The following is a 25633-nucleotide window of genomic DNA, read 5'->3' as shown; positions in this document are numbered from 1 at the left end:
GTACATACAATATGTCCAGAATTTGACTTGGAATGCTATGAACGAAAACCGCGTTAAAGCAGAAATATGCGTTGGCAATTTTTAATGACTATCGCGGCAGGAGTTCGGCCCCACGGTACGGTTCACTTCGAACCGTCCCGTCCGCAAAGGGCTAGATAGACCATAGTTACATTCTATACGCATTAACACCTACTTCGCGGCGTGCTGTCGAGTTATATCTATAGAAAAAGAAATAGCTATACAAGTATTGCCTATGTTCGGCTGTCCAAAGGTTGACATGTTCAAGAAAATCTTTTATTTTTGCGCCGCCTCCGAAAAGGTTGAAATGTATTTAATATACTACCTAACGAGTAAATAGGTTTAATTCATATCTGTGACGTAATTGTATGATTCAAAGCAATAGAAATTACTTCATTAGGAAATAGAAATTATTTTATACTTTTTAGTGCATTTCGAAGTCGGTGTATTTTTTTTCTGAAAATTATTTTATTTTTGTAAATTGTTCGTCTTTAGATAGGAAATTTTTGTGTGTAAAAAAATTTTAAGAAACTTTATTTGTTTAAATAATATTTAAAAAATTCATCATTTTTGTTTAAATTTTTGCACTAAATGTTGATGTATTTTTCTGCAACTTCGTGTACGTAAACTATGGACAAAAATAGAGGATACGTGTTTTTGGAATTTTTTGTTTGTTGCAATGTTTATTAGATATATAATTTAACACCACCTCCTGTGAAGAGGGGCAATCAGCAGTTTTATTAAAAATATAATTATTTTTACAATCTTTTACATTATTTTAGCGATTTCATACCTCTTCATATGCAGTTAATTGATTTCTCAATAATTATTTTATGCGTTGCAGGTATGAGCGTGACGCGGTTATGATCAACGCCGCGCCGTAAGGAACATAGGCTTTTATGGCCAATACTGCTTTTATGCTTTTACAGGCGTAAAGACTTCATTCTAAATAAAATATTTAGAACTTTTGGAAACATTGGGATTTTTTAAGAAACTCAGAAATTAAATTAAATTAAATTATTTTTTAACAATACTGGCCATAGAAGCCTATGTTCCTTATGGTGTTGATTATAACCGCTTCACGCTCATACCTGCGAAGTATTAAATCAATTAATTCCATATAAAGAGGTATGAAATCGCTAAAATAATGTAAAAGATTGTAAAAATAATGATATTTTTAATAAAACTGCTGATTGCCCCTCTTCACAGGAGGTGGTGTTAAATTATATATCTAATAAACATTGCAACAAACAAAAAATTCCAAAAACACGTATCCTCTATTTTTGTCCATAGTTTACGTACACGAAGTTGCAGAAAAATACATCAACATTTAGTGCAAAAATTTAAACAAAAATGATGAATTTTTTAAATATTATTTAAACAAATAAAGTTTCTTAAAATTTTTTTACACACAAAAATTTCCTATCTAAAGACGAACAATTTACAAAAAAAAGAATTCAATTATCTTCTTTCCTTCCGGAGATATTCCCAAAAACATGGTTTCAACCCCCAACTTCGAGGGCTATTTTCACCCCTTCAATGTGAACGATTGCCAATAAAAAAAAATACGTGTCAAATATTTTTTTGAGAACTATCTTTCACATAAGTTTCATTAAAATCGGTGTGTCGCGGTTCGATAAGTTTCCTTGTCAGTTAAATAATGAACAGCACAATTACAAATAATATTCACTTATTCATTTATCATATATTCATGGAGAATGAATAAATGAACATTATTCTTAATTATTCTGTTCATTATTTAACTGAGTTTTGATGTAAAGATTTCTTATTATAAGTTTTGACTATTTCGAGGCAAAGATGCTTGATCACGTTCACGTCCAGCCGATAGACTCGAAGCTGTCGCTCCCGCGTAATCCTCACGCTATGATTGGTCCATGTTTTTCATTAATAATTCAAAAACGAAGCTTCAAAGCCTACTTTTGCAAAGGGAAATCTTATTCAGAATTACATCCTCTACCACTCCTTAACGGGAGTTACACGAGTTGTGACACACCCAGTATACAAGTATCGAGAAATAAACAAATGCCTTCTCACCAAGCACTTTCCGACTGGAAAAAGAATATATCGCAGTATAGTTCGCGACATTTCACTGCAACAACGTACAAAAGTACAAATAAGGTAAAACGATCGCGAATTATAATATTTTTTTTTCTTTTCTTTTTTTTTTTATTACACTGTAAGTGTACACAACTGTGTGTTTCAAACAATGCGTGAAAAATTGTGAGAAAAGTTTGTAATATGAACACGATAAATTTGTGCATTGCCGAAGGCGAAGAAACGGTGGGATATGTGTATATAACAAAAGGAATTAAGAAAGCATTACCCCTTTCGAGAAGAAGATATTCACAAAGAAGGGGGTGGCGCAAAAGAAGAGAATACTTATTAGCCGCTCAAAAGAAAAAATTGGAAAGTGTCGACGGCGTAACTAATAAGAAGAAAAATATTGGTGTAGAATTTATAAATCAGCCGTCAACATCCGATGGGATTTATTATCCATCGGGAGAAATTGAAGAAAATACCATATCCGCGGATAATTCAGACCTGGAAGACAATTTACTAATAGAAAAAATAAGAACGACCGAGTCAGAAAAAATGTCATCTATCTACAATGGCTCGAGCATTGTGAATATGCACCATATGTTTGAAGAATTGAAAAAAATGAGCAACCATGCCAAGAACAGGGAAGACTGTGGAATAAAATATCTGGAAATAACCGGCATAAAACGGTCGGGCCTGAGGACAACCCTCAGCGTAGTGTACACTATGTGCCATTATAAAGGTGAAATCCACAGTCAACCTGATGAAGTTCAAGAAATGAATATCAATCAAAGTGCCGTGGCTGGTACGATATTTACTGGTGGCAGCTACGCCCAATTGGAAGAATTTCTTGCTGCAATGAACATACAATGTATGTCGAAGAGGCAATATGTAAAGCATCACGATGAAATCGTGAATTCGTTGATTGCTGCAGCAGAAAAAGAAATGATAGCAGCGGCTGAAGAAGAAAAACAATTAGCTATTGAAAGAGGAGATATTCTTCCAGGTTCTGGAATCCCGCACATTCCCGTCGTTGCCGACGGGAGCTGGATGAAAAGATCATACCGCACCGGAACATATAACTCTGCGTCGGGAGTTGGCGCAATAATTGGATATCGCACCAGAAAAATTTTATTCATCGGAGTGCGGAACAAAACATGTAAAATTTGTGATTGTGCTATAAGAAGAAAGGAACAATCCCGAAAACATGTCTGTTTCAAAAACTGGACAAGGAATCAAGCGTCCACCGCTATGGAAGGCGATGCCATAGTGGAAGGCTTCAAAACCAGCGTGCAAAAGCAGGGATTGATTTATTCCACACTAATCGGTGATGGAGACAGCAGCGTATATAAAAAAATTATTGATGCCGATCCGTACAAAACAGAAATTCGTGTGAAGAAAATTGAATGCACAAATCATTTGTTACGGAATTTCTGCCGAAAAATGAGAGAAATTGCAAAAAAAACGACAGCAGGGAGTATGAGGAAAGCTGTTGAAAATAGCATTCGGCGGATACGGACGGCGATAGTAAAAGCCGCGCAATATATAGACAAAGAAAATGTATCGACCGCCGAATAAATTAAAAATTTATACGGCGATATATATAACATGCCAAGCCATGTCTTCAGTGAACATGCGGAGTGCAATTAAATAAAATACTTCTGCGACGGGGAAAACAAAGAGAACGAAAAAAATATCGTCCCACAATTAAAGAATATGGGAATATATCAACAAATTAAGGATATACTGAAACCATTAGTAGCTCATGCAGAAAGCTTATTATACAGCTGCAACAATAATAGCGTGGAAAGCTTTAACGGGATCGTCGCCAAATATATTGGTGGAAAAAGACTGAATCTCGGAGAAAGAGGTTCGTACACGGCAAGATGTGCTGCCGCTGTATTACAATACAACACCAAAGAAGCACTATCCCGCTTGAGTATAAGGATGAACAAGAAACCGGCCACAGCTGTATGCAATATGGAAAAGAAAAGAAAACGTGCCAACAACATAGTCAATGAAAAACGTCAAAAGAATATTGGAGCGCGAGCACAAAAAAAATTACGCTCCCAAAAAGATTTTGATTATGGACCAAACGCTGCACAAGCAGATATGAATCCAGATATTTATAAATTGAAAAAGGAAAAACATTTGAAAATGCTCCAGAAGTGGCAAGAAAGAAAAGACGCTATTGAAAAGGAAACAATTGGGCAAAGCAAAAATCAACGCTGGTACAGTTATAAATCAAAACTTTTAACAGCGTCCAATTTTGGAAGCGTGTGTCGTCGCAGAAGTGATACATTATGTGCGAACTTGGTCCGAAAAATATTGTATCCGAAAATAATTAGTGTATCTGCAGTTAAATACGGGCAAGAATGTGAAGATATTGCCCGCCAAGAACTGGAAAAATGTATTGGTACAGAAATCAGAGAATGCGGAATTTTTCTCGATAGTTCGCATCCATTCTTGGGAGCATCACCGGATGGTATTATTGACGAAGAGGGCATCGTTGAAATCAAATGCCCAAAAACCGCTGAGAACTTGTTGCCGGAAGAAGCAATCAAGTCGATTCCGTCTATCCGACGGATATTTACAGAAGAAACAGGTTCTGAACTAATTGTAAGCAAAACACATACATACTTCTACCAGTATATTTTGTATTTGGACCCCGAAAGGGATAAAATGCACTGTCGCCCAAAGAGACGACGCATTTTGGCAATTCGAAATGGAGCCAAAATTAATTCAATTTTACATGCAATGCATGTTACCGGAGTACATAGACAGCCGGTATAACAGGGGTATGCCCATTAGGGAACCCTCAAAGAAAAAAAAATATAATTCGCGATCGATTTACCTTACTTTTGTACGTTATCGCAGTAAAATGTCGCGAACTATACTGTGATATATTTTTTTTCCGATTGGAAAATGCTTGGTGAGAAGGCATTTGTTTATTTCTCGATACTTGTATACAGTGTGTCTCGCAATTCGTGTAACTCCCGTAAAGGAGTGGTAGAGGATGTAATTCTGAATAAGATTTCCCTTTGCAAAAGTGGTCCCTGTTTTTCGTTAATAATTAAAAAACGAAGCTTTTAACCCCATTTTTGCGAAGGAAAATCTTATTCAGAATTACATCCTCTACCATCCCTTTACCTTGAGTTACACGAGTTGTGAGACACCTTGTATGTGTGTGGATGATCGGGACTCGCCATCGGTCGCGATAATCATTTGTTCGTCATTACAAGCTTCGCCATGGCCGAAAACGCATCACATGAGGTATGTATATTCTGAATATAAGAAAATAATATTATTACATGATAGCAATTAATTATTACATTACGTTAAAAAAATAAATCGTTTTATGTGCAGATGGAGATTGATACAAACGTTGCAGAAGATACAAACGTTCAAGAGAGGAAAAAGGAAGAAGTAAAAAAAGAAAAAGAGGGAGAGACGGCAGTTCAAAATCGCACGAACGACAGGCCGCCAACAGATAATGTAAGTCAAGCGTTTGATGTTTATTTATCACGATGTATTTATTAAGAAAAAATTACATGTTCGTGGAATGTTATCATTACCAACATATCGAATTGTGCCTGGAAGTGTGTGTGTGTTTCATTTAATAATTTACATGTCCGTGATACTTTTTGGAAAATAAAAATGTGTAATTATAATTTTACTGTTTTTGTTGAAGAAACTGCGGAAAAAATTGTTGTATGGCGGCCGTGGGGACCGCGCGCGCGGACGCTGCCGCGGTCGCGGTCACGGTGGCCATGGCCATGGCCATGTTAGCAACCGTGGTAATAGAAGTTTGGATGGAGGGCGCGGACGCTGGCAGACAAGGCAGAAAAGGGGCAGACGCGGCCGGAAATCATTACATTTTACTAATAATTATAAATTTATATTACAATAAATATTCATATAATAAAATTAATAATAATTTGATTTAATTTCATAAAAATGCATTGTTATTCTGCTCTCTCTCTCTCTCTCTCTCTGTTAATTTTATTCTTCATACCATGTTGCTACACGGTATTTCGCGGCTAGCTTGGTAACGGCCCGCGACCCCGCTTCGCCCGCGAATTCTCGATCGGCCCTTCCTGGCCTTGCCCGCGACGATGACCGCCGCGGCGCGTCCGCGGATTCGCGAGCGCGTAGCACTTCGGCGCCCGATTCGAACCCGTTGGGCGCCAGACGTTTCTCAGCGTCGCGATAAAGAACTTAGACGCGAAACGAGACTCTAGAGCGGAAAGCTGGGAAAATCGTTTATGTCAATCTCGGAAAAACGCGGAAGATTCGAATCGGCGGCGGAACGGCTCGGTAGCTCAGTTTCCGAACGAAATGGTAGAGTGGCGAGATTCTTTAAGGGTAAAGGAGCTAGACGCGGAGGCGAACGAGAGGGATTGATTCGGGACAATTCGCGAGAAACCTCAATTTAGCGGTATTTGTTAAACAGCGGTGTTTTATTTAAAATCTAAGTAACCTAGGCGTACACTGTGATCCAGTATCGGAATTCGATTTAACCGTAACACTCTCGGCGGAAGGCCGAGATACGATCTTCGCGAGATTTTAACCACGGAAACGAAATATGCAAGTTCCTAAGCGGAATACAATCTTTGATATTTCCTCGATTCCCGGAACAGTACGCGACGCGACTAATTTAACGGAAACGCAACGCAAATACTTAACAAAACGCGACGCAATTATTCTAACGCACGAAATTATTCTACGCGACGACGATTACCCGCGCCCGATTTACACGCGGCGCGACGTAATTTTATTCGCAAATCGATTCTGTAACATGCACGTTACGTTCTACTCCCGTATCAAGAGTTCGCGAAATCGAGACGTGAGAGGGTACAATATTGGCAAAGGCCTACTCGAGACGATACTTTGATTGTAGCTTACGCTGTACCATTCCCCGGTACAAGTTCGGTGATCCAGCCGAGTGGCGATTCGAGAGATCGAGAAGCGATCTCTCGACGACACGAAAAAGTCCGGACGTCGGGATCCGCGACCGTCCCGGACAGGGGCCCCCGGGTTTTTACCCTTCTAACTTAAACTAATTTCCCTACGAGACAAAGCCACTCCGGTTACACTTTGCAGAACCTGCCCGTGAATGGCAAGCCAGGTGGTCTACAACCCACGATATGACAATCTCGATTTCGCGCTCTTTTACAAATATATATCGGTAATTGAGGGGGCTTACCAAGGTGTCCAGGCACAGGTCGCAGCGGAATCGGGATTTCTCCTCTCGGATCGATAATACAAAGACGTAAAAAAACACTCGGCAATTGCCAGATACAGAATAAGGATCCGCAAGCCCTTGCGCCGGTATTAGGACACCTCGTAGCCTACCCCCACCCTCTGCCGGAGTTTCCGAATTCTATCGAAGTCTTCTTCGGCAGGACCTCTTCCGTCACCGCAGCCACTCTTCATCTATCGTAGGGCGGAGCGGGGAAGCGGCAGGGAATCGGCACTTTCCTTCGGCGTACGTCGGTTTCTCGCTGGGTTCTTTCCACTTACTCCGCTGCCTCTCTTCGACTATCGGAGGATCCGAGCGGGGTAGCGGCAGAGCAGCGGCGTGTTCCCTCGACGTACACCGCTCCCTCGTTGGCAGTGACGTCATTCTCCGGCTGTACATATAAAATACTATAGCGGCAGAATTCGTTCTTACGGTATTATACGCGCTTCGTTCTCTCTCTAGACGGTATCTGACCACGACCTATGACCCGTCCGGTCTCCCGAGGAGGCTCCTTGTGACGGGTATAAAATACCACGTCACAATGTTTTACAGTTTTAGCAATACGTACAAGAGTTTGCCATTGAATTATGTGACATGCGCGGTGACATGCGCAATGGCATATAAGGCTAAGTTGTAGTTATCTACTGTAGTTATCGACCAATTTATATTTTTATCGACATTGTCGGTAACTTGGCCAAAAATGTCAAAATAGGCGAAAAATACTACGAGCGCTGCTACCGGATAAGGGAAGTCCACTCATGGCCGCTGTACTCGTAAAAACTTAATTTCCACAATATTCAAGCGTTAAAGTCGAATTTCAGAAATCGCCTCGTCTTCTTCGCACATCGCATTGGTGTGAGAGAAACGACTCGATTTTCTGAAATTCGACTTTAACGCTTGAATATTGCGAAAATGAAGTTTTTACAAGTACAGAGGCCATCAGTGGACTTCGCTACAGGCCGCTCTGGTCGTTTTAGATAGTAATAAATACTCTGTACAGAATAAAGTCGAATTTTCGAAGGTGCATGAGTGAGACAGACGCTGATCTATGCAAACAAGATGGCCGCCGCGGAACACTCGCCTTAAGGGGGGCAATACCTTTAGACCGATGAAAATAGGCTGATTTTTGTGAATATTTTTGTATAGGATATCTTTGTTTTGCGTTTCTGAAATTTCACGTATAATTTATTATAACTATTGCCTATTACACAATATTTTTTGTTTTTAAATACATTTAAAAATGGCGGAATTATAACAGTCCATCCTGGAAGTGTTTGGCGCGTCTCGTGAATCGGTATGGGTTCTAGCCTTAGATCCATTGGTCTGAAACAAGTTTGCAGACAATGTTTCGAAAACTAACATTCACAGCTAGTAGATGAACCTCAGAAATGTGCAAAATGTGTAAAATTAAAGAAATGGCGCGCTTTTAAAGAAAAACTTTGAATTTTATTGAAAATTTTTGCACTATTTTGCAATAAAAAGGACTTTAATGTTCAATTTATTTCATACATTTAGGTTCATATGTTAGATACTATTGTCATGGATATGTGCACAAAATTTGAGCGCGATTGATAAACTAGTTTTTGAGTTATCAGCCACACCAATTGTAAAAATGTAGTTTTGAGAAAAACGCGTTTAAAGTTTCAGTCCTCCGTACCGAACGCGTGTATACCCGCGGCGCTAATCGGCCATAACTTCAAAACGGTTCAGTATTTAGGTTTAAAATTTGGAGACCATATTTTTAAGATGTTGCACTAACATTGTATGGGAAAACAAATTTTCAATTTTTTAAGATTCTAAAGGTATTGCCCCCCTTAAGAGCGTTGGGCTTAAAAACTAGTGGTGCGAAGGCGGAATTAATAAATAGACTCATGATGGCAGATCCAACGGGAGAGTTTATGCAGTCTAGCGATGAAGGATTGGAGTGTTACGTACGCCAATGATTTTTTACTCCTCGAAGATGAATATTCAGGAATAGCCTAAGACCACCGCGAAGCGAGAGTCTAGTCTTGCCTAGGTTTTCCAGTTACCAGGGTTTCCTTATTAGGCTTCGCTCGAGAACATCTAACGTCTTCGGACCAACGCGATGAAAATTCGTTAGACGAAAACGTCGCGTTGATTCGTTCCCACCATCTCCACCACTACTCGTTTTCTACCCATTTTTGAGTATAAAAAGGGTTGTGGAGAAGACGCCTCGGACCCATTTAATTCGTGAACGTCGTCTAATACGGAACCTCTGTCCGTGGACCCATTTAATTCGTGAACGTCGTCCAATACGGAACCTCTGTCCGTGGACCCAGTTAATTCTCGAACGTGGACTAACGAGGAACCTTTGCCAGAGTTTAGTTAGAGTCTTTCACGTTGAATTAAAACTAAGTCACTTTTGAGCAAGATCGGGTTAGAGTCCCCTTCGAGCAACATTGATAACCATACAGTACGTATAGTTTACTGTTAGGCATTTTTTCTAAAGTACTTTCGGGTCCCCGTTTCGCTTGTTTTTCGTTAAAACTGGGCAGGATTAGATTCTCGCCTTGTCGGAGTCGAAACATATTAAATTCAAGTGAAATCAAGTCAAGAACATTTCTTGTAAAAAATCACCTTAACCGACAAATACACATAACCATTTGTAATTCCGGTTTTGGGAAAAGAATATATTTTCAACTTTTATTTTTAAACTTAATTATTGCCTTTGTCAATTTATAACCAAAGTCCTAACAAACCCACCAGTCGGTATATCTTAGCCGCTCGAGGTATACTGGCATATCTTTGTTACGAGCACAACTACTAACATTTCCTGTGACACCCGGCGTTAGCCATACGTCGGCTAGTTCACATATCATTTTCCTGGGGCACCCGGCGTTAGCCATACGTCGGTACATCCCCGTGTCTTGACCAATCCTGTGACCCCCGGCGTTAGTCATACGTCGGCTAGTTCACGATAACCAACCTCCTGGGGCACCCGGCGTTAGCCATACGTCGGCTCATCCCCGCGTCTATTTTCCTTTGGCGCTCAGGTTAAGTAACAAACCTGAGTTAGCCTAGTAACACTACCTTGACCAAAATACAGCCCCCAGCCACGCGGCTGTGACCCCTCCGGCTCGTAACAGGAGGAAGATGCGGCGCAAGCGGCGAGCGTTGAGAGTAATGCACCTTGTACCAGTGGACAAGCGTCCCGGGAGCAGTATGACCCACGTGAAATGGAGATTTTGAAGAAACAGACTGAGTTAATGGAACGTGAGCTTGCGCTATTGCGTCGGGAAATAAAATTGTTACGGGAGACTCAGCAAATGCGTAGACCAGGAAACGATCAGCCGACGGGTCGTGACGAGTCAAAAGTGCAAATTACGGCGGTCGGAGATCTGCTCGATCATTTTGATGGAAATGATGAACGATACGAGAAATGGGAAAGACAGGTGAAGTTATTACGTTCGACTTATCATCTTGACGATAATCAAACGAAAATATTGATGAGCTCGAGAATGAAGGGGCATGTTTTTTCATAGGCAAAATAAATTGACGTGCCGAAGGAAGTTTGAAGAGCGGTCATGGAAAAAGGGAGAACCGTTCAGCGAATATTTTCATGACAAGATGATTTTGGCAAACAGTGTTCCTATTGAGGACGACGAGATAGTAGACTATCTAATAGATGGAATTCCGGATGCATCGCTTCAGGATCAGGCACGGATTCAGCGATGCAATACTGCCTTGTCGCTCCTTGAAGCTTTCAAAAAGGTGACTTTGAGAGGAAGGACAGAAAACCAGCGATGCTGGATATGTTAGCCAGAAGGTGTGATGCTGAGAAGATCAAATCCTACAGATACTTCGTAAATAAAGAACGCAAGTCAAGCAGCGACGTGTAACAGCTGATCCGTCTTCTGAGGTCAACGCCCTGAGACAGATTCTCCCACCACCTGCTTGGGCACACGACACTGGAATAGGTCAGTGCGGTAAGGCAAGTATAACGGTCAAGAGAAATGAACATAGACGCGAAAAAAGCGAGAGAGAAAATAAGAGAAGAAAAACGTATTTTGCAGAGCATACTATGATGTAATATTCCTACCCGTAATGAGAGATGGTGGTGGAACTGAGGGACAGTGGTGGGATGCATAACTGCGAATCGCGAAATCGATCGTCGATCCAGCAATAGCAAATTGATCATGGACGGAGTTGTATGCATACGAGAAGGTATTGAAAAAGTAAATAATTTACGTATAATGACACGCGTACGTTGTCTTACCAGTGTTAATTACATTACATTATGTAAATTATTTATTTCTATATGGAACTAGTTCAAAATTCGGCAAAAAATGAAGAAGCAGAGAAGACGATAGAATTGGAGAAGAAAGAAAAAGAGGATAAAAAAAAAGGAAAGAAAAAAAAACAGAAAGAAGAGGAAGGAGGAAGCACAGAAAGAGGATATCCGCTTTCCGGCAATAAAGTAAGTAATGTGTTCAGCTAAATTATGTATTAGCAGTAATTATTATAACTAGCACATTGAATTGTGAAGTGTGTGTGCATGGCGTCCATGTTGCTTGCAGAACGAATTCGTAAAGAAACGGAGTTGTTGTCACAAAATGTATAACAAAAATATTTGAAATTTTCATTTTTCTGTTTCAGATGAGAAAAATGATAAAACGGCTCCTCCAGAACGAGCGGTGAAGTCGTGGCCGCGGAGGAAGCCGCGGAGGAGGAGGCCACTCAGGGTGGCGGTGAGGCGGCAGCGGAGGCCGCAACAGAGGAGGCATTAATAAAAACTATTTTGTTATAAATCAAAATAGATAACTATTTTTATTTATAATTATATATTTATAATTCTAATTATTATATATTAAAATAAAATATTTAAAATCAAGAAATGTCTCCATTTATCAACCCCTTAACCTACGATTTACATTCAAGAAGGTTTACATGTCTCGATCACGGGCAAATTGGGAATTAGCTTCCAGACGCCCTCTTCCTATGAAGAGATTTATTAAAAGTAAAAGTGAAGTATGTCCCGATCATCGTACTATGGAGTATGCCCATAATATTTACGTATAACCCGATCATCGCACTACGAGATATGCCCGTAGTTGTAGGTTAAGGGGTTAATCACCGAATCGGACGTAAACGTCAACGACATGGCATCATTCAATTTTTTTATGCTCAATTCGTATCAATTATGCCGCCAACTTCATTCGCTCTTTCAGCATCCCCGCCTTCACCACTCCGTGGCCACATCCGTAATGAACAACGTTCCCACTCATAAATCGTTGGAAGACAAAATAGCGACGGCTAATTGACTCCAACGATTTTACAAAATGCATTGGAGAATGCTAACATACATTTAGTATCCTTCCCTCAGTTTCCTCAAATCCCACTTCAAATTCATATTTTTCAGTTATGAAAAATATATGGAATATATTCAAAACTTCTAGTCTACTCGAAAATTCGCGATGTCTCGCGGTCGCACTTCCGCACCGCACCACTCCTCCCGAGGCCTACGAGGCGGGAAGTCCACAAACGGAAGGGAAGTGCGTCGTTATACGTTTCTATATCCATAAATAAAAAGAAATTATATGTAATAGTGCATACGATAGTATATAATCCTGGAACTATTATGGATAATATAACCTAACCCAACCCATATTAAAACAAGCGTAACAATCCGGCAACGATGCCTTCGCGTCCTTTGTCTGTCAAAAGTTGGTTGGTAATAGGAATAGGAATAGGTGGCTAATAGAGTTTAGATATATTTGTAGATCTAGTCGATAGATGACGCAACGCGAGTTGTCTAGTTTATAGATTGTTTATTTCTAGTATTCTCCGCTCATAGACATCGTCGCTTCAATCGATTCGGAAATAAGCCAAAACGGGATCCTGCCCTTAATTCATCAAACAAAATGGACGCCATCCCATGCGTCCCTACTAGTAACCGTTTCAGCGTTCTTGCTGACGCATTCGATTGTTTGGCGGAGAACTTCAGCGCTCCCCTGCAGAATTCGTCTTCGGCCGGTAATATTACCGAAGGTCGCTCTAATACCGACACTGATATACCGGTAGCGGAACCTAACAGACACTCGCGCCGAACCTCGGAGAAAGTTCCACCTATCTATGCCTCCCACTTTTCTTGATCTGCCTCGGTTTTCGACAAGCAACTCACAGACTTATGCGGCAAAACCTTCAAACTTAAGTTGCTCAAAAAAGGGATCCGCATCCAATTCGATAATCTCGACTCTCATAAAAAAATGATTAACTTCCTTAAAGAGAACAATAAGAATTTCTTCACTTTTACAAGGAACAGCGAGAAGATCCTTAGCGTTGTCCTTCGTGGCCTCCCTGCCACTCCTACGGACGCTGTCCTGTCTGAAATCAAGAACCACGGCTTGCTGCCAACCTCCATATTTCAAATTGGCAAGTCGATTTCCAAGCCAATCTTCCGTGTCAACTTCCCTGCCGGTACTAGTCTCTCTCAAGTCAACAAAATTGGCTTCCTGTTTTCAACCAGAGTCTATTGGGTCAGATATTATTCCAATAAGAACCACACTCAGTGTTTCCGCTGCCAGGCCTTCCGGCACTCGGCGTCAAAGAGCAACATGCCCCCGAGGTGTGTTAAATGCGGTGCCAAACATCACACTGCGGATTGCTCCAAGACGCCCGATACCCCTGCGAGGTGCGCGAACTGCGGCGGGCAGCACACAGATAACTACTCCGGCTGCCCCTCACTACTGGATTATCTTAGTCGTCGAGACTTCAAGAGGTCCAAGCCTCTTCCCCCTCCGTCGGCGATTGACTTTCCTGGCCTCAAAAACAGGCAAAATCTGAGAGTAGTTTGGCCTCCCCTCCTAGCCGTCCCGCCAGGCCATCCCGCCCCATGGGTCCTCTTCCGTTTGAGGAGCCCATGCCTCGTGCGTTGTCATACGCTGATGCTGCTAAGCATGGGCCACTGCCCCGTATTCAGTCAGCTCCTTCCGATGAGGGGGCTAAGTTCAATGAATTAATGAGCGAGTTCCAGGCCCTCCACTCGCTGGTAGATGTTGACTTAATGTTGTCGACCGTCAAAACCCTCAATACTCGCCTTCGTGGCTGTAATTCCGATGCACAAAAGTTTCAAGTCTTTATCTCAGTTCTTGGTAGTCTAAAATAAAATCTATGGCTTCCTTCCCCAACATTCTTCTTTGGAATATCAGGTCCTTCAAAAGGAACAGAAATGAGCTTCTCCTTCTCATCTCGAAGGAACAACCTGATATTGTGCTGATTACAGAAACTTTTCTGTCTCCCACTGATGTCGTCAGCAGCCCAGGCTTTTCCATGGTTAGACAGGATAGAATCTCTGGCACTGGAGGCGGGGTTGCTATTCTTCTTAATAAAAATCTCGCTCATTCAGTGATCAACATGAATAGAGTTGTCGGGTATGAGTTCTGCGCTGTTAAACTGAGGCATCCAAAATTCTATGTGGGGGTGGCCTACGTCCCACCCTCCACCACTCTCTCTCCCTCCCATTTGGATAATCTGACCAGTATTGGTTCTCCATTTGTCATCGGTGGGGATTTTAATGTCAAGCACCGCCATTGGAACAATTCCAGGGCCAATCCCAGTGGGAAGATATTATATCAGCACTTCTCCAACAACTATGAAGTGATTTTCCCAAACCATTTCACCAGGTCGGCCCCTGGTGTGAGCCCCTCCACCTTAGACATCTTTCTGGTAGACTCGGACCTTTCATTCATATGTGACACCCGTGACCCGGGTCCCTTTGACCACTCCCCAGTGGTCCTTGCTGCATCTACGGAGAGCCTCTCCTGGGGAATTGATGTAGAGATTGATTGGGAGAAGTATCGATCTCTGACGGGCAACTTTGATATGCGTTCTGCCTTCGCTGGTCCGCGGGATATTGATGATGTTGTCCGGAGCATTGTCACCCTGATGCATTCCGCTAGAAGGGCTGCCACCCTGAAAATTGACACATCTCGCACTCGACACGCGTTTCTTCAAAATGATCCTTATCTTCTCTCACTCATCAGGAAAAGGAGGCATCTTAGAAAGCACGTCCAGCGTTTTGGATCTTCCTTTTTACATCCGTTTGTTCGGATCCTTATACATAAGGACTGGATTAATAAACTGGGTTCTTTCCAAAAACCTAACCCTACCTTTTGGCCAGTCTATAAAATTCTTGCCGGTAAATCTACAAGTACACCGCTTCCTGTCTTGAGTAGGGGTGGCCAGCCTATTTCTAGTGCGCCTGAAAAAGCTGAGATTCTCGCGGACCAGTCTGAGTCAGTCTACATCGAGGCTAGCGCTGCTAGCTCTCCCCTTCAATCACAACGGTCGACAACTTCATTATGGAGTTCTCCAGGAACCAAACCCCCTCCCCAACGTCATGGGTTGATCTAACGCCGAGGGTTGTCTCGGATGTTATCTCAGGCTTTAAAAATTCCAAAGCTCCTGGGAAGGATGGAGTTTCTGCTCTTATGCTTAAACACGCCTCCAAAAAACTCAGTTTACAGATCTTCCACATTTTCCAGTTCTGTCTGATTAACTCCTATTTCCCTGTCGACTGGAAACAGGCGAAGGTCGTCCCCATCCACAAGCCCGGCAGCCTGCCGACCAGGCTTCGAGCTACAGGCCCATCACCCTGCTCTCTATTCTCGGAAAGACGCTTGAGATAATCATCTCCCGATCTATCAATAGTCATTTAAAAGAACAAAAAATCTACTAGAAATAGAAAAATATACTAGAAATAGAAAATCTGTAAACTAGACAACTCGTGTCGTGTCATCTATCGACTAGATCTAGAAATATACCTAAACTCTATTGCCTACCTATTCCTATTCCTATTACCCGCCACCTTTTGGCAGAGAAATGACGCGAAGACATCGTTGCCGGATTTTTACGCTGTTGCCATATCTATCAATCTATTTTTAGACATCAAGCAAATTGTAGAAATACGGGCTCGAGCCAAGTTTACTAATCCTAGCGAGCGCGATTCGAGGAAAGAGGGAGGGCATGATCAAAAATGCACTTGAGCCAAATGAAATATCCAATACGACAGTCGATAGCATATAAAAAAAAAAAAACATCTTACATCAAGTTTCGACCCCTTATCTTAACCATGCAGGCAGTAAAAAGGGAAAACAGAATTTCGGTTTTTGGCCTATTTTGCCTATTTAATCTCGTACAAAAATTCCGAAAAAATTCTAAAACATTGAGATTCACATAGCACACATTACAGAATTTTTTCACATTTTTATATTGCAAACTGTAGTTGTAAAAAATGAAAAACCACATTTATGAATTTTACGTCATATCTCCTTATATTCAGAAACATAGAAAACGAGTTCAAAAGTATTATTGGCGAAATCGGTAGGAATCGTGCCTCGTAATATTTAGGGCGCGGAATCGAATCCCGGTTGTTTTGAACGGTTTTAGTTTTTTCATGTTATATTTTTTTAATTTACTTTTTTGTAATACTTTTAATATGGATTAGGTTACGTAATATTATCTACAATAGTTCCAGTATTATGTTAAATACTACAGCATGTACTATTATATACAATTTCTTTTTATCTTATGGATATAGAAATGTATAACGATAATTGAAAAAGATTTTTGCATCAGAAGCTAATGCATTAATGTCACATTTTGATAATTATTCATAATTATTTCAAATATATTTTATAATAAGAAGACGAATTAACAGCCGGCAAGAGATAATGTGTTATATTATTTTCTGTTATTAAAATTCGGTGCAATGTGATTTCGTTATTACGACTATTAGAAAGTGAAGTTTCAAGAAATTGTGTGGGTAAATGCGTAGAACCGGTGACTACGATTCTTGTGGTTCCGGGTTCGATTCCCGGCAACGGACACGAACTTTTTTCTCTCCGATTTCATACTATTGTGTTGTAAATGAGATCCGACGATTCTGATAAATTGTTAAAAATAAAAAATTCCGTTGGATGCGTTTGAGCAAAACACGTCAAAAATTATTACAAGGTTTCTCAAATACAATTCAGAAAATCTTTATTTAAAGGAATGAAAAATATATTACGCGTCGTTCTAAAATATGTCGTTTTATAAGACAAAAGTATTTAATATATGAAAAACAACAAGATACAATTCGCGCACGACTTTACTTTTCAATCTCTCACGCTCGACTGTTACGCTCGACTTCTCAATTCATTCTGACTCCACGATACACTTCTTCCCCGAAATTCAATCACACACGCATTCCGATTACAATGAAATGAAGAGCTACAAGAGTATTTTGCGGTTCACAATAATTTGTGCTATTGTTCCAACATAGAAAATTTGTTCAACAAATTACATTTTAAACATCAGCCCGAAGATTGGAGGCTCTTTATAGACTCGTCAAAAACCAGCTTAAAAGCAGTTTTATTACATAATGGAAATATATATCCGTCAGTACCAATTGCATATGGCAGAAAACAGAAAGAGACATATGACATTTTTAAAATACTTTTGGAACAAATAAATTACGAGAGGTATAAATGGCATATCTGTGGAGATTTAAAAGTTATTGCACTATTAATGGGACTTCAAAGCGGCTATACCAAATATTGTTGCTTTTTATGTGAATGGGACAGTCGTGCAAGATCAGACCATTACACCATTAAGACATGGCCACTGAGGGAATGTTTTCAGCCCGGGACAAAAAATATAAAATATAATAGTTTAGTAGATAAACAAAATATATATTTGCCGCCACATCACATTAAATTAGGAATTATGAAAAATTTCGTAAAAGGCATGGACAAAAACGGAGCAGCTTTTGCATACTTAAAATTAAAATTTCCAGCTTTGTCGGAGGCAAAAATTAAAGAAGGCATTTTTATAGGGCCACAAATACGCACCTTACTTAAAGACGAAGAATTTGAAAAATGTTTATCACCGATAGAAAAGAATGTATGGATAGCGTTTAAAAACACGTGTGCAAATTTTCTTGGCAACCATCGTTCGATAAATTACGCAGAAATTGTTGAGCAATTGCTTCAAGCCTGTAAAGAGATGGGGTGTAATATGTCATTGAAAATGCATTTCTTACATTCTCATTTAGACTTTTTTCCGGAAAATCTAGGAAGCATGAGTGACGAACATGGTGAACGGTTTCATCAAGACGTTAGTGCTATAGAGAAACGCTACCTTGGAAAAAATGTAACTTCCATGTTAGCGGACTACTGTTGGCACTTGAAGAGTGAAGGAAAAGAAGTACATAAACGTCAAGCAAGAAGAAACTATTTTTAAGTATGTATACAAATTTTACTATTCTCACATTCTCCATAAAATATCTTATTAACTATTAATTAAAGAAATGATTCTCATGAAATTATTTAAAACATTCAATAACAATTGTCTAACACGTATATAATAAATTTAGTATAGAAGAAAAGTAATAACCGTGCATCACGTCGTTCAATTATTTCGTTACTCCAAAACAACAGGAAGGGCGACTGCCGCGCCGCGCCAACATTGAGTACCACTGACAGCGGCGCGTGTTTTGCTGAACTATTTTTTTTATAAAAGGAAAGCAAAAGTGATTTTGTAACTTCGCTTGATGCTTTCTTCTGCAGAAATGTCTGCTCTATCATGTGGGATGGTTAGATTTTCGCCTAGACCCATAGTTTTTTAAATAAATTGAAAAATGTCAGGAGAAATTGGTGCGTTTTTGGTGTCTTTCTTACTTTGATCATCATTTAAACATATTTAAATATTTACAATGTAATAACAATTCATATAGTTTTATTCAGGAAAATTCACAGATTCTTCTCGTGTAAAAAGCCACTGAATAGCTGCTACGGTAAAAGCACAAAAAATTCCCAAAGTTGAAAATTTACCATTTTATTTTAAATTAATTTTCTCAAAAACTGTACGTCCTAGAGAAAAACGGATTTCAGATTCGTATTCAGCTCGCAAAAATCTATAAGAATTTCATAGTAGCTGTTATGAAATCAAAAAAAAGTCGAAATTTGTTGTACAGTGTAATCGTTGAACTATATTTCACGGCTTACGGCCATCTGGCTTGCCTAGATCAGCGTCTGTCTCACTCATGCATCCTCGAAAATTCGACTTTATTCTGTACAGAGTATTTATTACTATCTAAAACGACCAGAGCGGCCTGTAGGGAAGTCCACTGATGGCCGCATTGGTGTGAGAGAAACGACTCGATTTTCTGAAATTCGACTTCAACGCTTGAATATTGCGAAAATGAAGTTTTTATGAGTACAGCGGCCATCAGTGGACTTAACACTGTTAACATGTGTTAACATCCATGTTAAAACCATGGAAGGAAATGCCAACAACGCAAAATGAAGGAAATTCAGAAAGAACACATGCCAGCAGGGGCTTCAGATGGCGAAAGCGATAGCTGGATCATAGAAGAAGTAATCGCAACTCGGGCAGAAGAAACGTCATCTTCTTCAAACGGATTGAACATCGTAAACATGCAGCACATGTTTGACAAAATTAAAAAAATAAGCCATCATGCGGATAATAGGGAAGACTGCGGGATAAAACACTTGGAAATAACTGGCATGCAACAGTCGGGCTTGAAGACTACCCTGAACGCAGTGTGCACTATGTGCCACTACGAGGGGAAAATTCACAGTCAACCCGACGAAGTTGAAGAAATGGATGTAAACCGTAGTGCCGTGGCTGGAGTAATGCTTACTGGAGACAGCTACGCGCAAATGGAAGAATTTTTGGCATCAATGAATATAAAATGTATGTCGAAAAGACAATTTATAACACATCACGACGAAATAACAAATTCGTTGATTGCCGCTGCGGAAGAAGAAATGATAGCAGCGGCTAAAGTAGAAAGACGATTGGCTCTCGAAAGAGGCGATGTTGTTCCAAAATCTGGAATCTCACACATTCCCGTCATCGTCGATGGGAGTTGGATGAAGAGGTCTTATCGCACCGGTGCATATCACTCCGCGTCGGGCGTTGGTGTAATAGTTGGATATTACACCCGAAAAGTTTTATTCATTGGAGTACGCAATAAGAGATGCAAAATTTGCGAATGTGCTGCAAGAGAACAGAAGGAACCACGAAAACATGTATGCTTTAAAAATTGGAGCAAGAGCCGAGCATCCACCGCTATGGAAAGCGATGCCATTGTAGAAGGATTTCAAACCAGCGTCGAAAAGCGTGGATTAATTTATTCCACGCTAATCGCTGACCGAGATAGCAGCGTATACAAAAAGATTATAGATGCAGATCCGTATAACACAGAGATTCGTGTAAAGAAAATTGAATGCACGAATCACTTATTACGGAATTTCTGCAGAAAAATGAAGGAAATCATTAAAAAGACAACAGCAGGTACATTGAGGAAAGCTGTGGAAAACAGCATTCGGCGAATGCGAAGGGCAATTGTGAAAGTCGCACGATATAGAAGTGTAACATCCCTGGAGAAGAGTTTTTCTTTCCAACATGGCAATTTCATATTCGGAACAATTACCTACCAATAGTTTAGTTACCGACAGTATAAACTATTACCGACAGTATGTCAAGCTTATGTGTTTAATTTCGACGGTCGGTAATCAAATATATATATTTATTTTTATTTTCAATAATTATTTTATATTTAGTAAGGATAATGTAATTTACAAAAATAATCAAGCTAAGTTAGAACAATTAAAAACGAAATTAATGTATTATTTTATAACCATTGTAATAAATGTATAATTCTATAAGGAAAATTCAGCAATGCTATGTGTTTACGTGCCGCGAAGCTAGCCCCGAATTTCTTGGAATTCTAGCGTTGTTTAGAGAAGGCTAGAAATACATTTTACAATTTCGATATTATTAATTATCAAAAACCATTAGTTAAACAAATCAGTCAATATATATCGAGCGTATTAATATTATGTTATCCGGAATTAAAGTCAAACGTTAGTTTATTGCAGTATATATTGTAAATTGTAATATTATTCAACGGAATGTTCTAGAAGCAACGTATGCTTATACATTTAGCTCCGATCCGTATAGAAATCGTTCGTAGTGTATAGAAGGAGATAGAAAATGCAATTTCATTAAAACACTATTAAATTACTATTTTTATATCAGAAATATAAACCATTATGTAGAATGCGATATTAATATTGTAATTAAATCGTTCGTTTGTACAATTAATGTCTAATTACGAATTTATATGACAATTATATATTTTGACGTTATGGGGGTTTTCCGAGAATTCGCCAGGCTGGCGAGTATAAAAGTCCGAGCGGAGCTCGCCAAAATCGCAGAACAGTTTTCGAAGTCGAGCCAGCTAGAAGTCTTCAGATAAGTATAACCGGAACAGTTTTCGCTGTGAAGAGCCGCAACGATTCTTAATACTTGACTGGTAAAGCGGGTATACGCCATTTGGATACTTGGTCGTGGGTCGTTCTAGTAGCTAGCTAACGCAGGCTCCCCATTCAAACGGTCTCTCATCTGAAACTCCGCTAAGAGAGTGCTATACTTGGCGCCAAGAAAGGCTAAGATATCGAAAGGATAGCTCTCAGCTACTCATATTTGATTTTACATCGGATTGCTAACGCGCCATCAGATTCTCGGAGCTCGCTCTGGGTCGTTTCGTAGCTAGCTAACGCAGGCTCCCCATTTGAGCGGCTTGGTCTCTGAAGCCCGTGTCTTTTGGGTGGCAGTTCAGCAATCACGATTTTATAATTAGAATCAATTGATTTGCTACCCTGTTGAACTTATACTGTTCACCCTTTTTCTGTATCGTTGGGTCGTTCTAGTAACTAGCTAACGCAGGCTCCCCAATTAAGCGATCTGGTTTTGGCTGTCAGTGTTCGTTTTGACAAAAAGGGTCATGGACAATTAGTTGTCGAGTCAGATTGAAAGAGTAACTGTTCCGAGTAATTAATTCATTTAGATTCAAATAAATTTTGAACTTGAATTAGTAAAAGAATATTGTTCTGTCATTAGCGTAATCTCAGTAGTCGACTACACCGCGTTAGATAATAGATAAAATCGTTAATCTGTCTAACTTTGCGAAAGCGTATTTAGGTACACTTAGAGAATCACGCTTAGGTCGTGTTCCTCGCTGCGGTAGATTATCACGCGCTAATATTAATAATTCCGTAAAGAATACTCATTATATAAACTACAAACGTATCAATCAAGATAAACTTTGTAATTGCGATAGCGTTCGAAACCAAGAATCAAATCTTATAGAAAACCGAATTCAGTTAATTATATAAAAGCGAAGTTAGCTTCATCCGAAATCAGACTTAGGTACGATATAATATAAAGAATTAACTATCGAGAGTCATTTTGTTAGAATCACAATTACCTATTACGTATTGTTTAATTTGCCAAGTTCTATTATTTCTATTATTAATATTATATAAAAATCTATTTAGTTTCTTTTGATCAAACCAGTATACTTTTCATATTTTGTTGTTATTTGTTACTTGTTATTTGTTAAATTCATCATCTTCGTTATTTTATTGAATAAACTTTATTGTTGAAAGATATTGACCTGTGGATTTCATTCCTTAACCGCACACCACACGAATCCCACAATCTTTACATTTACTTATTTTCCAAAACGAGTCGTTCAGTTGGTAAAAGCCGCTCTTTACCTTACTAGCGCTAGTAACTATCTGAATCTAGGTTCCAGAGTCGTTACAGAAGCAACGAAAGTGTATCGACCTCTACAAAAATTAGAAATTTATACTGTGACATTTATAATGTGCCAAGCCACGTATTTGGCGAACATGCAGAATGTAATAAAATAAATTACTTCTGCGATGGAAAAAGCAAAGAAAATAAAGCAAACATCGTCCCGCAGTTGAAGAGTATGGGAGTATACCAGCTCATAGGGAAATACTTCAGCCGCTAACATCTCATGCGGAAAGTTTATTATACAACTGTAACAATAATCCCGTAGAGAGTTTCAACAACATCCTTGCCAAATACATCGGTGGGAAAAGATTAAATTCGGCCAAAGAGGATCGTACACGGCAAGATGTGCTGCTGCCGTGTTACAGTACAACACCAAGGAACCATTGTCGCGATTAAATAGAGCGATGAAGAAGAGACCGCCCCCAGTTTTATCAGACATGGAAATAAGAAGAAAGAAAAAAAATGAAAAAAATGTTGTGAAAAGAAAGGAAACGGAAATCGCGACACGCCTAAGGAAACAATACCACTCTGAAAAAGATGCAGATTATGGAGAAAACGCTGCAAAACCTGATGTGGATATAAATATTTATAAGTTGCAGCAAGAAAAACATATGGAGATGCTCCGTAATTGGCAAGAAAAGAAGGCTGCCATTCAAATAGAAACAATCGGACAATCGAAAAATCCGCGATGGTACATGTACAAATCGAAACATCTAACGGCATCGAATTTCGCAAGTGTATGCCGCCGAAGAAGTGGAACATTGTGTGGCAACTTGGTGAAAAGATTGATATATCCAAAAATCATTAATGAACCTGCAATTAAATACGGGCAAGAGTGCGAAGAAATTGCCCGTGAAGAATTGAAGAAATATACAGGAAAAGGTATTAAAGAATGCGGACTCTTCATTGCAGATCCCATTCATTCATAGGAGCATCGCCGGATGGTATCATCGATAAAGAGGGCATAGTAGAAATAAAGTGCCCGAAGACAGCAAAGAATTTATTGCCAGAGGAGGCAATCAAGACAATTCCATCTATCCGGCGGATATTTGAAAATGATGTGGGTACTGCGTTAAATAAAACGCATCAATACTACTATCAAGTGCAAGGTCAGCTGCACGTAACAGGCAGATCGTATTGCATATTTTGCATTTGGACAAGGAAAGGAATAAAATGCGTTACCGTCGAAAGAGACGACTTGTTCTGGAAAAATCAGATGGAAGGCAAATTGATTCAGTTTTACACTGAGTGTATGCTACCGGAATATGTAGACAGCCGGTATAACAGGGGTATGCCCATTAGAAAACCCCAATTTATAATGGATGAAAGAGAGCGCTTGAAAAAGCGAAAAAGGTCTGCTACAGAAAGTAACGCCCTTGATTGGCGTGCGCCTGTTGACTTGTTCACGGGGTGAAATTATAATTATGTTATCTTTTCTGTTTCATTTCATCCCATCATAATGGAAGAAGCACACTCACCTTCTCGTGCATTGCAGGTAATGTATGCTTTTCAAACAAAATGTAGGATTTAGTTTTAATTATTACAGGTCTTTGGTAAAAAATAAGCTGCAGATTCCACTAAATAAAATTTTAAACAATAGTCGATATAATATGAGGAATAATAATTATATATTTATATTATTTTATCTGTTGCAGATACTTCGTAAATAAAGAACGCGGGCCAAGCAGCGACGTGTAACAGCTGAGCTAAGAGAAGGAGACCGTATTTTGCAGAGCATACTATGATGTAATATTCCTACCCGTAATGAGAGATGGTGGTGGGATGCGTAATTGCGAATCGCGGAATCGATCGTCGATCCAGCAATTGCAAATTGATCATGGACGGAGTTATACACATTCGCGAAGGTATTGAAAAAGTAAGTAATTTGTGTATAATGACATGCGTACGGTGTCTTACTAGTTTAGTTACATTACATTATGTAAATTATTTATTTCTAGATGGAACTAGCTCAAACTGCAGCCCAAGAAGTAGTAGAGAGGGCAACAGAATCGAAGGAAAAAAACATGGAGGAGAAAGAAAGAAGAAAAGAAAAAGAGACGAAAGAAAGAAGAAAAGAAACAGAAACACGGAGGGAAAACGAACGAACAAGCGCGGAAAGCGAATATCCGCTTTCCAGAAATAAAGTAAGTAATGTGTTCAGCTAAATTATGTATTCGCCATAAATTATTATAACTAACACATTGAAGTGTGTGTGAACGAATTCGTAAAGAGTTGTTGACACAAAATATATAACAAAAATTTTGAAATTTTTATTTTTCTGTTTCAGATTAGAAAAATGATAAAAAGACTGCTGAAAACCGATCGACGAAGTCGTGGCCGCGGCCGCGGCCGTGAAGGAGAAGGTCCGTCAGGATGGCGGCCACTCCGGGTGGTGGCGAGGTGGCCGCGGAGGAGGGGGACGCCACTCTGGATGGCGGCGAGGCGGCCGCGGAGGAGTTAACAAGAAATTTTTGGAATCAACCAAAATAGATAGTTAAATTTAGTTAAAATTATATATTTCCAATTATAATTATTATATATAAAAATAAAACATTTAAAATCAAGAAATGCCTCCATTTATTAATCACCGAATCATTCATTCTTTTTACGCTCAATTCATACCAATTATACCGCCAACTTCATTCTCTCTTTCAGCATCCTCGCCTTCCCCACTCCGTG

At 39.6% G+C, this 25633-nt stretch overlaps 1 protein-coding gene and 1 long non-coding RNA gene across 2 annotated transcripts; both read left to right on the top strand.

Moving 5' to 3' along the window:
• The first annotated feature begins 11349 nt into the window (after nt 1-11349).
• LOC143266652 (uncharacterized) lies at nt 11350-12056 on the top strand. The gene is made up of 3 exons (XR_013041595.1): nt 11350-11503; nt 11608-11756; nt 11936-12056. It is a non-coding gene; the product is annotated as an uncharacterized LOC143266652 (long non-coding RNA).
• A 12486-nt stretch (nt 12057-24542) lies between these two features.
• Nucleotides 24543-25415, top strand: LOC143265757 (uncharacterized). The gene is made up of 3 exons (XM_076539570.1): nt 24543-24830; nt 24913-25098; nt 25242-25415. The coding sequence occupies exons 1-3, from the start codon at nt 24726-24728 to the stop codon at nt 25413-25415; spliced, it is 465 nt and encodes a 154-aa protein (XP_076395685.1). The 5' UTR covers nt 24543-24725.
• Nucleotides 25416-25633: the final 218 nt, after the last annotated feature.

Source organism: Megachile rotundata, chromosome 2, assembly GCF_050947335.1.
Source record: "Megachile rotundata isolate GNS110a chromosome 2, iyMegRotu1, whole genome shotgun sequence".
NCBI lineage: Eukaryota > Metazoa > Arthropoda > Insecta > Hymenoptera > Megachilidae > Megachile > Megachile rotundata.
Note: the sequence above shows the minus strand (reverse complement) of the source record. Positions and strands in the feature narration are given on the sequence as shown.

What these genes read in the sequence shown, in the direction of transcription:
- LOC143265757 (XM_076539570.1), top strand. Translation starts at nt 24,726, where the DNA reads ATGGTGGTGGGATGCGTAATTGCGAATCGCGGAATCGATCGTCGATCC. An exon ending in TTCGCGAAGGTATTGAAAAA is followed by an intron (nt 24,831 to 24,912) that starts GTAAGTAATTTG and finishes ATTTATTTCTAG; the next exon opens with ATGGAACTAGCTCAAACTGC. An exon ending in ATCCGCTTTCCAGAAATAAA is followed by an intron (nt 25,099 to 25,241) that starts GTAAGTAATGTG and finishes TTTCTGTTTCAG; the next exon opens with ATTAGAAAAATGATAAAAAG.